We start from the raw sequence: 12,620 nt of genomic DNA, 5'->3' as shown, positions 1-12,620 counted from the left end.
TGACCAACAACCCAATGGTCACTCTGACAGAGCTCCAGAGTTCCTCTGTGAAGATGAGAGAACCTTTCAGAAGGACAACCCTCTCTTCAATGGTCCACCAATCAACCCTTTAAGGTAGAGTCGACAGACGGAAGCCACTCCTGAGTAAAAGGTACATGACAGCCCACTTGGAGTTTGCCAAAAGGCACCCAAAGGACTCTCGGACCATGAGAAACAAGATTCTCTGGTCTGATGAAACAAAGATTGAACTCTTTGGGCTGAATGCCAAGCGTCACGTCTGGAGGCAACCTGACACAATCCCTACATCATGCTGGGTGGAGTTTTTCGGTGGCAGTGTCTGGGAGACTAGTCAGGATCGAGGGAAAGAAGAATGGAGCAAAGTACAAAGAGATCGTTGATGAAAACCTGCTCCAGAGCACTCAGGACCTCAGACTGGGGCGACGGTTCACCTTCCAACAGGAAAATGACCCTAAGCACACAGCCAAGACAAAGCAGGAGTGGCTTCGGGACAAATCTCTGAATGTCATTGAGTGGGCCAGCCAGAGCCCGGACTTGAACTAGATCTGACTTCTCTGGAGAGACCTGAAAATAGCTGTGCAGCGATGCTCCCCATCCAACCTGACAGAGCTTGAGAGGATCTGCAGGAATGAATGGGAGGAACTCCCCAAATACATGTGTGCCAAGCTTGTAACGTCATTCCCAAGAAGACTCAAGGCTGTAATCTCTGCCAAAGGTGCTTCAACAAAGTACTGAGTAAAGGGTCTGAATACTTATGTAAATGTTATTTTTCTGGTATTGTTTTTTTTTTGTGTGTAAAAATGCCTTAAAACCTGTTTTCCTTTGTCATTACGGGGTATTGTGTGTAGATTGATGAGGGAATAACACGATTTAATCCTTTTCAGAATAAGGCTATAACGTAACAAAATGTGCAAAAAAATCAAGGGGTCTGAATTCTTTCCGAATTCACTGTATACTGTACATTGTCTATTCATCTTGCAGTGCCAATTAACATTGGATGACATTATCCCACTGGGCACACCACGTCATTTCAACGTGGATAATTGGGTAATATTTGGATAATTGGGTAATATTTGGATAATTGGGTAATATTTGGTTGGGATGTTGATAAATGAGTTTACAACCTATGTTCACCTACTCAAAAAGACAGCCAAAAGTTCATTGAATTTCCAAAGTGTAATCACTTTGCTTTCAACATTTTAAAAGCACACCCATTTTCCAATGTAAAAACAATGTCCAATTTTTGTTTCGTTGTCAACCAAATGTCTATGACTACGCTTTCAACCATTTAAAAGTACAGCAAAGTTCAAATGGGAATACAAATTTGACATTTTAGCAATGGTATAAAGTACTTAAGTAACAATTATTTATTAAAGTACTACTTAAGTAGTTTTTAAAAATGTTTACTTCACTACATTCCTAAAGAAAATAAGGTACTTTTTACTCCATACATTTTCCCTGACACCCAAAAGTACTCTTTATATTTTGACAAGAAAATGGTCCAATTTACACACTTGTCAAGAGAACATCCCTGGTCATCCCCACTGCCTCTGATCTGGTGGACTCACTAAACACAAATGCTTCATATGTAAATTAATTCTGAGTGTTGGAGTGTGCCCCTGAGTAAAGAGTCTGAATACTTATGTAAATGTTATTTTTCTGGTATTGTTTTTTTTTGTGTGTAAAAATGCCTTAAAACCTGTTTTCCTTTGTCATTACGGGGTATTGTGTGTAGATTGATGAGGGAATAACACGATTTAATCCATTTCAGAATAAGGCTATAACGTAACAAAATGTGCAAAAAAATCAAGGGGTCTGAATTCTTTCCGAATTCACTGTATACTGTATAAATAAAAAATAAAAAATAAAATTGTGCTGTCTGGTTTGCTTAATATAAGGAACTGGTTTATACTTGTACTTTAACTTTTTTTTAAATGTTTTTATTTTTTTTTACCTTTATTTAACTAGGCAAGTCAGTTAAGAACAAATTCTTATTTTCAATGACGGCCTAGGAACAGTGGGTTAACTGCCTGTTCAGGGGCAGAACGACAGATTTGTGCCTTGTCAGCTCGGGGGTTTGAACTTGCAACCTTCCTTGCAACTAGTCCAACACTCTAACCACTAGGCTACCCTGCCGCCCCATACTTAAATACATTTTAGTAATTCCATTGACTTTTAATACTTAAGTATATTTCAAACCAAACACTTTTACTCAAGTTTTATGTTAATTTCACTTTTCTCTGAAGGTATCTTTACTTATACTCAATTATGACAGTTTAGTTCTTTTTCCACCACTGCATGTTAGTCATTTAGCAGACTCACTTAAACCAGATTGACTTACAGTAAAGTAATGAGTGCATAAATGTTCATACTGGTCCCCCATGGGTATCAAACCCACAACCCTGGTGTTGCACGCACCATGCACTACCAACTGAGCGACACAGATGTTGTGGTTTAGTACTACATTAAGAATAGACAAGTATCCACTCATCCATGTCAGCCATGAATTTGGTGTGGGCTAGTAGGTGAAGGGAAGGTCTTGATTGAATGGATTACTTTACATGCAGTTTTTTTAGGATTGTTGTCAGAAGTGTTCTCCCAGGAATGAACAGCAGGGGGCGGTACTACAATAAATTAATGATTTATCACTGCACTTCATCTAATAGCAAAACCACATGACCTGTGTTATAGTTCAGTTTACATTAAACGTACATGGTGCAAGTGATCAATGTAGTTCGAGATTCTGCACAGATTATTATAGCAATTGTGAACATATACGTTAAAGAGTAGGACTAAATCAAATCAAACTTTAAATGCACTTTAAATAAAGTTTGATTTGATTTAGTCCTATTCTTTAAACAACATTTTTTGGTTGAGATGGAGACGTGAAACCCACATATCAATTATTAAATTGTAGACAAGCTGGAATTAAAGCCAGACTAAGTCAGTGGTACTGATGGAACTATTCATGCAGAAGATATCTCCTTCAAATGTTGATAATTGGTTGTGTTGACAATAAACACAATTCAATATCACATAATTCAATTTGAAATCAACCAGAGCTTGAAACCCTGGGTATTGTATATTTAATTATGGTTTAAATTGAAACAATTGCTGATCATGACCTTGCATATGCTATATCATCATCATTGATGATATATGAGTGATAAAGGATGGTCACATTTCATTTGCTCTGGTAAACCTACCCTTTGGAATGACTTCAATAGCAACAGTGAATCTATTTAATTTATAAGTGGAGATCACTCAACAATCATTCTCACAATATTACATTGGTTATGGTCAGTGACAAATATCATAGCTCAACTGGGCTTCGTTAAAACCATGGATGGGCGTCCAAATGGTACCTGTAGATACACCAATTATCCTGTAGAAGGTCCTGCCCAGCCTACATTTTTTTCTGATAGTGGATATAACATGGAAGATCTGACCTTGTTGTAAAGGTACAAATTCAACATATTTTATACTAGGTTTGTTTATGTTGAAATGTGGTTACCATGGTGAAAATCATGTTGTTGAAATTTCACACTCAAAACAGCAGTTTACATTGATAACTTTTTTCAAATCCATTTTAGGCTATTTTCCACGTAGATTCCAAATGGCGTTGAAACAACGTTGATTCAACCAGTTTGTGCCCATTGGGGAGCTGCTTTGCATTACATAAAGCACACGTTGATGTGTCGTCTAAACTGTGCTGTGGCAAAAGAAGAGCTATTGGTTGGTTTAATATAACAATGAGCTGTGGCAATAACTTGATAAGGCTGCCTGCCTATGTGTACGACTGTAATGGATATTTGAGCTCTTGAGTGGTGACTTGAGATAGAGATATGCCGAAGACATTCCTATTGGTTCAATGGAAACGTGAGGAAATGAAAGGGTTACTCCACATACTATAAAACCTCCCCTCTATAACGGACCAAGGCATCGTGGACGGGAGGACTGCTTACGAGTGACAAGTGTACATCAAGTACTGGAATCATCGTAACTACAACACTTATAAATCATGAGTGAGGTAGGTGTACTTTATTTTTTAAAAGCCTTTCTTTTGAAGTATAATTGTCGCTCACATCATACGGTAGGCTAATAAGTGCATCCATGGATAGTCTGCTACTGCAACACTGCCAATTCCAGCATTCAAGCGGAGCGCAACCAAATTGTTTAAAATGAGCCCATTAAAGCGTCAAATGAATTAAATAGTTTGTAGTTTTGCCGATGGCAACGATATGAAACGATTTGCTACAATATAAGAAAGTGTCACTGGCGTCCAGCAGGTCAACATTATTTATTAGGCTATCCAACTACCGGGCAATCAACCCCAAACGGTCCTCTCTGACCCTCCATTTGTGATTGTTGTCCTTCCTTATATGTTTTTTTTTGTAGAAAAGGTTTGTACAATTATGTATGCTGCTGGTATGGACGGGAAGTAGTCTACAGAGAGCATAGCTTTGGAAATGTAGCCTGCATGCCTATTTGTGTAGCCAAGACACGGGCTATTGTGCAACACTTACCCGCTGAGTACAGACTTAATTTCAAAATCTAGTTTTGACTAACATTTGGTTGAGTTGTCAACTAACGTGAAATCAACAACAAAAAAGTCACCGTGTTATTGGATTTAGGTTAAAAGATGGGTGGAAAAAAATAACAAATTCTCATAACATGATTTATTTTTTCAAATCCCCCAAAATAGTTTTCCAAGTTGATTCAACGTGATCACTGATTTATTTGGTTTAAATTACGTGGAAACAACGTTGATTCAACCAGGTTTTGCCCAGTGGGTAAAGTTATGTTAAAATAAACACAATTCCACATAGTTTTCTGGTGCGTTATGATTTTAACGTATTGCAACACGCTAGAAAAAACGTAAATCATCTGTCTAACTTTACACTTAAAGGTGAATACATTAATGTACGTGGTTACATAATAACCGAAGACTTTTGTTGAATGGATACAGTTTTGTGTGGCCTCTAATCTTAGGTTCAATTCGTCAGTAATCACAGGAGCAGTGGCGGTTCTAGCTTGTATGGCTCCCTGGGCGCCCCGCCAACAAAAAAAAAGCACCATTCTGCACTAACTGTAATTTTTATTCAGACATTTGGAACACAAATAAACTATCATAGCATTTAAAACGATATAAATATACAAAATAAGACTCAAATATCAAAAAGAAGTAACAAAGACAAATATAAACACATTTGTGTTGATTTGCCACTCGAGCATCAATACATTACCCTTCCCCCAACACTGTCAACCAAGAGTCAAGACTAAACCAATTCACCTTAGTGGTGTGCAGAGTGGTTTTATATTATTCTTAATGATTTCACACAAACCAGAAAAAAATGCAACAACATGTCTGTGACACAGTATTATGAATGAATTGGGGTTTATTTGGTAACATTTCGTAGTTTGACTGATTTGACTAATTGCATTAGTACTGTACGAAGTTAGAGGTTAATTGACCCACAGTCCCACACGGTGACATGATATCATTGACGTGACGTGTAAATGAGCGTTAGAAAATCGATCATGCAAATGTCACCATTCCAAAAAATGTTATGTGGGCGCCATGTGCCGTCCCCGGCAAGATGTTGCCCTGGGAGGCTCCCCATGTCATCTATACCTAAATCCGCTACTGCACAGGAGAACAAACCAGTGCACAAAATACAAATACTCCGGGAAATTGGAAACAAGTGTACTAATGGTGGTACATACATGTTTTATGTAGTCTTTATTTAACAGTTGTTGTCATACTGCAATGGCCTACTTGTTTTCATGTATCAATTAAGTGTGTGTGTGTGTGTGTGTGTGTGTGTGTGTGTGTGTGTGTGTGTGTGGGAGAGAGAATAGGCCTACATACAGGAGTAGTCTATGTGTGTGAATCGTTTGATAAGCAAGATTGTTGAGCCATGACATTTGTAAGTTAATGTTTATTCCAGCATAAACAGTTTGTGTTAGCTGAAGCAGGGGTGATATTGACCTAGAGACAGTCTGCCAATCAACTGAATGCACCAGTCAATTCAGTTAAGCCATAATAGCCATGTTTATAATCATCATGTCTTAGCTGAAGGCAATGGGTTTCTGTGCTTATTACACTGCTAGAGAAAAACAGCACCAGCATCCCAGAATTCGTTATATGCAAACACTGCACTGAGTGTTGGCTGTCACTGAATAATTGAAGGCTGACCCACTGAAATAACACATTCTGTTCTGTCACTGCATGCATAGCGCAGGTGGGAATGGAAATAAATGAGGCCCCCAATCGGAGACCTTATCACTGTCTCTTTCCCTAAAAACAATGGGCCAATTTTGGAAACAATTGAGCTGCATTCTTTTCTGGTCGCTTGCCTGATGTATAGGCTAGTACAGTTGGCCTTTCCATCAAAGTCAATGGATTCCAGCAGCAGTTGCTGCCGGGAGAGACAGAGACAGAGACAGAGACAGACAGACAGACAGACAGACAGACAGACAGACAGACAGACAGACAGACAGACAGACAGACAGACAGACAGACAGACAGACAGACAGACAGACAGACAGACAGACAGACAGACAGACAGACAGACAGACAGACAGAAAGACAGAGCTGGCTGTGGTAGTGACAGATGGGGCCAGTCCTCTTAGCTCTACAGCAGTGCCCCGTCCCTTCTTCACAGCTGCCCCCTCTCTCTCCTAGCACCTCGCTCTGCCTGGATAGGTGGTCCAATAGAGAGGCTTGGTCAGTGGTTACCTCTGTGTATGGCTGAGGGAAACCTGCCCAGCCAACCCTACCCACTAAAATACATTGAATAGAAAACACATTACACACTATTTTGGATTGGCTGTATTTAGTTAGTGCAACATTTTCCAACATCAACCAAAATGTACTTGTGGTGACAGAGGTTTGAGATCATACTGTATATCACAGCGCACACATCTGACAATGATTTTCTCTGTTCATGGTTTATATAGGATTCTACGGTACTGCATAAACAGGATTTTATAAATAAGACAAATGTCCTGTGTGCTCTAGGGTACAAAGTGGTATCTTACAGCACACAGGACATGAATTAGATTCCCATCTCCATGATGCAAGTACAGTGCCTTCAGAAAGTTTTCACACCCCTGGACTTTTTCCACATTTTGTTGTTACATCCTGAATTTAAAATGAATAAAAAACATATTTTTCACTGACCTATAATGTTAAAGTGGAAATATGTTTTTAGAAATTTGTACAACTTAATCAAAAATAAAAAGCTGAAATGTTTATAAGAATTCAACCCCTTTCTTATGGCATGCCTAATAAATATAAATTCAGGACAAAAAATGTGCTTAACAACTCACAAAATAAGTTGCGTAAGTTTTGCGCAATAATAGTTTTTAACATCATTTTTCAATGACAACCTCATCTCTGTACCCCACACATACAATTATCTGTAAGGTCCCTCAGTCAAGCAGTGAATTTCAAACACAGATTCAACCACAAAGACCAAGGAGGTTTTCCAATGCCTCGCAAAGAAGGGCACCTATTGGTAGATAGGTAAACGTAAAAAAAAAAGCAGACAATGAATATCCCTTTGAGCATGGTGAAGTTATTAATTACACTTTGGATTGTGTATCAATGCAGCTAGTCACTACAACGATACAGGCACCCTTCCTAACTAATTTGCTGGAGAGGAAGGAAACCACTCAGGGATTTCACTATGTGGCTAATGGGGACTTTAAAACAGTTACAGAGTATGTGGTCTTGAAAAGAAGCTCAGTAATATCTTAAGTATATGCCAGTGTATTATTGGTAAACACATCTGTGTCAGGCCGCAGTGACAGCATTAGAACCAGGGCACAAAATCCACATATCTCCACATTTAGAGACAGCCACCGTCCCTCTGTCGGCAGGCTAGATTAGAATGCTCCCATCAGACACGCAGATATTTAGCAGATTTGTTCAATACATTTGTTGCTAGGCAGGATTATGTAACTGCTCGGGTGGATATTTGGATCTGTCTGTAGTGCGATGTATCTATCTCCTGCTATCACTTACAGATTGAGATAGGTCAGGCACATTCAACAGCCATGACATCCATCTTCTTGATGAGACACTTGGGTTCAATTGAATTTGTCCTCTTCACAATGGCTGCAACACAACACTGTTTGTTCTCTCGCCTTCAAGTTTATCTTGGGGGGGGGGAATAAGCATTTTAGTACCTGAAGCGTGATGTTATGTCAGTATGAAACATGCTGTGATACGACACTGCCACCACAGTGATGGTGCAGTGTGGTTAAGATGATGGGTAGATGATGCAGAAGGTTATATCCCTGTTCTGTAGAGCCTTGAGGGACCCAACCAACAGACGCTTAACCGTAACGTGCTGTAAATTAACCTTACCAATGTCTGAGTTAGTTGTCGATTGTGATCAGGCAGGCATGTAGATGTAGAGACATGGAAGGGAAGCAGGCAGATAGATAGATATATAGACAGACAGCAGTACAGTCAGTGTCGCCTCCAGGCTTTAAAACAGGGTGCAGTCAGCCTTGTCTGATTAGCATTGAGAGCACGGTCCAGTGGTTTGTTGTTTTCCATGTGGATAGAGATGGAAACAGAAATGCCTGCGTTTCAAAACAGGGAACAAATATGACATAGAAGAACATCATCAAAGTGTGAACAAACAATCACAACCATGTCCACATTGTGTGAACGTTGTGGTGATGAGCTGGAATGTCAGGTTAAGATGACAAGCATGGTAGTGTGCCATTCATATGGATGTGTTTACAGTAAATGCAGAAGAACAAGGAAATGGTTCAATGTTTCAAAAACCACCAATCATGCATGCTTTGCTCAACTAACAGTGGTGTATTGCTGTGACTTGATATTTTCACATTTTATTACATTGCTTTGATATAGAAACTTAATCAATTCCATTACATCCTTTTTTTGAAATGAGTATTTTTAAAATCTTAATATACTGATGCTCTGTTTAAGTAAAAGCAATGCATCAGACGAAGAGTCCAATATGGTGTTGCCACCACTAACTTATCATGGGACTTCACGGTGGCTTTGGTGTCTACTTAGTGGAGCTATTTCACTCCAGCATTTCTCTCTAGTATACATCAAATGGACAAGGAGAACTAGAGGGCTGCTACCAATTAGTGTAAAAAGGTCAGAGTGGTAGAAGGATGAGCAGTGTCTCTGTGTCTTTTTTACCCTCTGTATATACCTATTAAAGTCAGCGAGAGTAAATTATATTCAGCTCAGAGGTGCCTGTTGGACAGATTTGGAGATGAACTCAGTCAATGGAAGTCTGAGGAAATTAGCAAAAGTAACTTTTTTGTTGTTTTAGCGTTTCTATTTTGAGTTGTTTTGCCTCGTCTCTGACCTGGACAAAGAATCTTTCACAGTTATTCTGTTAGTGGAAATGTCATATTAATTGGGGTAATCTCTTCTGAGTGACCAACTGGCAACTGACAGTGCATAAATATATATATATTTTTTAAATCTTTACATTTGCTTAAAATCCTCTCAAAATCAAATAAAAGTTTATTGGTTGCATACTGCATATTTGCAGGTGTTATAGCAGGTGCAGCAAAATTATTATGTTAGTATCTCCAATAGTGCAGTAGAATGTCTAGCAAATGCAATACAAATATACAAATAATAATAACAAAATGAAAAAAATCAAGAAATGTCAGAAAGAGTCCACAATCCAAAGTAGATATGAAGTAGATACTGTATATTAGAACGAGTAGTTTCTTATTCCTGAACATAAATATGTGGTGTGTGTGTGTAGACAGTATACTGTATTTTTTGCAAAGAAAATGGTATGTACAGCAGAAGGTATATTTTATTTATTTAACTAGGCAAATCAGTTACGAATAAATTCTTATTTACAATGGCGGCCTATCCCGGCCAAACCCCCCTAACCAATTGTGCACCGCCTTATGGGACTCCAGATCACAGCCAGTTGTGATACAGCCCAGGATCGAACCAGGGTCTGTAGTGATGCCTCTAGCACTGTGATGCAGTGCCTTAGACCGCAGTGCCATTCGGGAGCTCTCTGAGTTAGGATGGGCTATGTTGAGAATAAAGTATACAGTTGGGTCCAAAATTATTAACACCCTTGATAAAGATAAGCAATAATGACTGTATAAAATACATTATTCAAGTACTGAGCTACACTGAGTGTACAAAACATTAGGAACACCTGCTCTTTCCATGACATAGACTGGCCAAGTGAATCCAGGTGAAAGCTATGATCCCTTATTGATGTCACTTGTTAAATCCACTTCAATCAGTGTAGATGAAGGGGAGGAGACAGGTTAAAGAATGATTTTTAGTATATGATGTGACCAGTGTTCAATGCCTTTATATACATGGGGCTGTATTCTCAAGGTGCAGGGCAGAGCACCAGGCAGGTAGCTGGCTAGTGATGGCTGTTTAACAGTCTGATGGCTTGGGACCCGTTATCTACAGTTGAAGGTGGAAGTTTACAAACACTTATGTTGGAGTCATTAAAACTAGTTTTTCAACCACTCCACAAATTTCTTGTTCATAAACTATAGTGTTGGCAAGTCGGTTAGGACATCTACTTTGTGCATGACACAAATACTTTTTCCAACAATTGTTTACAGACAGATTATTTAACTTAAAATCCACTGTATCACAATTCCAGTGGGTCAGAAGTGTACATACACTAAATTGACTGTGGCTTTAAACAGCTTGGAAAATTCCAGAAAATTATGTCATGGCTTCAGAAGCTTCTGATAGACCTCCACAAGTCTGGTTCATCCTTGGGAGCAATTTCCAAATGCCTGAAGGTACCACGTTCATCTGTACAAACAATAGTATGCAAGTATAAACACCATGGGACCACGCAGCCGTCATACTGCTCAGGAAGGAGACGCGTTCTGTCTCCTAGAGATGAACGTACTTTGGTGCGAGAACTGAAAATCAATCCCAGAACAACAGCAAAGGACCTTGTGAAGATGCTGGAGGAAACAGGTACAAAGGTATCTATATCAACAGTAAAACGAGTCCTATATCGACGTAACCTGAAAGGCTGCTCAGCAAGGAAGAAGCCACTGCTCCTAAACCGCTATAAAAAAGCCAGACTACTGTTTGCAACTACACATGGGGACAAAAATTATACTTTTTGGAGAAATGTCCTCTGGTCTGATGAAACAGAAATAGAACTGTTTGGCCATGATGACCATTGTCATGTTTGGAGGAAAAAGGGGGAGGCTTGCAAGCCAAAGAACATCATCCCAACTGTGAAGCATGGGGTTGGCAGCATCATGTTGTGGGGGTGCTTTGCACTTCACAAAATTGATGGGATCATGAGGAAGGACAATTATGTGGATATATTTAAGCAACTTCTCAAGACATCAGTTAAAGCTTGGTCGCAAATGGATCTTCCAAATGGACAATGACCCCAAGCATACTTCCAAAGTTGTGGCAAAATGGCTTAAGGACAACAAATTCAAAGTATTGGTGTGGCCATCACAAAGCCCTGACCTCAATCCTATTGAAAATCTAATCTAATGTATTTATATAGCCCTTTTTACATCAGCTGATATCTCAAAGTGCTCTACAGAAACCCATCCTGAAACCCCAAACAGCAAGCAATGCAGGTGTAGAAGCACGGTGGCTAGGAAAAGCTCCCTAGAAAGGCCTAGGAAGAAACCTAGAGAGGAACCAGTCTATGAGGGGTGGCCAGTCCTCTTCTGGCTGTGCCGGGTGGAGATTATAGCAGAACATGGCCAAGATGTTCAAATGTTTATAAATGACCAGCATGGTCAAATAATAATAATCACAGTAGTTGTCGAGGGTGCAACAGGAGTAAATGTCAGTTGACTTTTCATAGCTGATCATTGAGAGTTTCTCTACCGCTCCTGCTGTCTCTAGAGAGTTGAAAACAGCAGGTCTGGGACAGGTAGCACGTCCGGTGAATATGTCAGGGTTCCATAGCCGCAGGCAGAACAGTTGAAACTGGAGCTGCAGCACGGCCAGGTGGACTGGGGACAGCAAGAAGTCATGCCAGGTAGTCCTGAGGCATGGTCGTAGGGCTCAGGTCCTCAGAGAGAGAGAATGAAAGAAAGAGAGAATTAGAGAGAGCATACTTAAATTCACACAGGACACCGGATAAGACAGGAGAAATACTTCAGATATAACAGACTGACCCTAGCCCCCCCGACACAAACTACTGCAGCATAAATATTGTGTGAAAAAAATGTGTGAGCAAGGAGACCGACAAACCTGACTGTTACACCAGCTCTGTCAGGAGGAACGTGCCAAAATTCATCCAACTTATTGTGGGAAGCTGGTGGAAGGCTATCTGAGTCGTTTGACCGAAGTTAAACAATTTAAAGGTAATGCTACCAAGTACTAATTGAGTGTATGTAATCTTCTGAGGTTGATGAAATAAATAAAAGCTGAAATAAATCATTCTCTCTCCTATTATTCTGACATTTCACATTCTTAAAATAAACTGGTGATCCTAACTGACCTAAGACAGGACATTTTTACTAGGATTAAATGTCAGGAATTGTGAAACTGAGTTTAAATGTATTTGGCTAAGCTGTATGTAAACCTCCGACTTCAACTGTATCTGGATTTT

The 12,620-nt window shown here is 39.5% G+C and overlaps 1 protein-coding gene across 1 annotated transcript in view; it reads left to right on the top strand.

The window, feature by feature from the left end:
- Positions 1 to 3,899: 3,899 nt before the first annotated feature.
- The window catches only part of LOC110533687 (calmodulin regulator protein PCP4), a 33,855-nt gene continuing 25,134 nt past the window's right edge, over positions 3,900 to 12,620 (top strand). The window contains exon 1 of the mRNA XM_021618135.2: positions 3,900 to 4,048. Within this exon, the coding sequence (XP_021473810.1) occupies positions 4,040 to 4,048 (9 nt within the window). The 5' untranslated portion in view covers positions 3,900 to 4,039. The remainder of the gene's footprint in view (positions 4,049 to 12,620) is intronic.

This window comes from Oncorhynchus mykiss, chromosome 10 (assembly GCF_013265735.2).
Source record: "Oncorhynchus mykiss isolate Arlee chromosome 10, USDA_OmykA_1.1, whole genome shotgun sequence".
NCBI lineage: Eukaryota > Metazoa > Chordata > Actinopteri > Salmoniformes > Salmonidae > Oncorhynchus > Oncorhynchus mykiss.
This window is presented reverse-complemented; position numbering and strand designations above follow the sequence as displayed.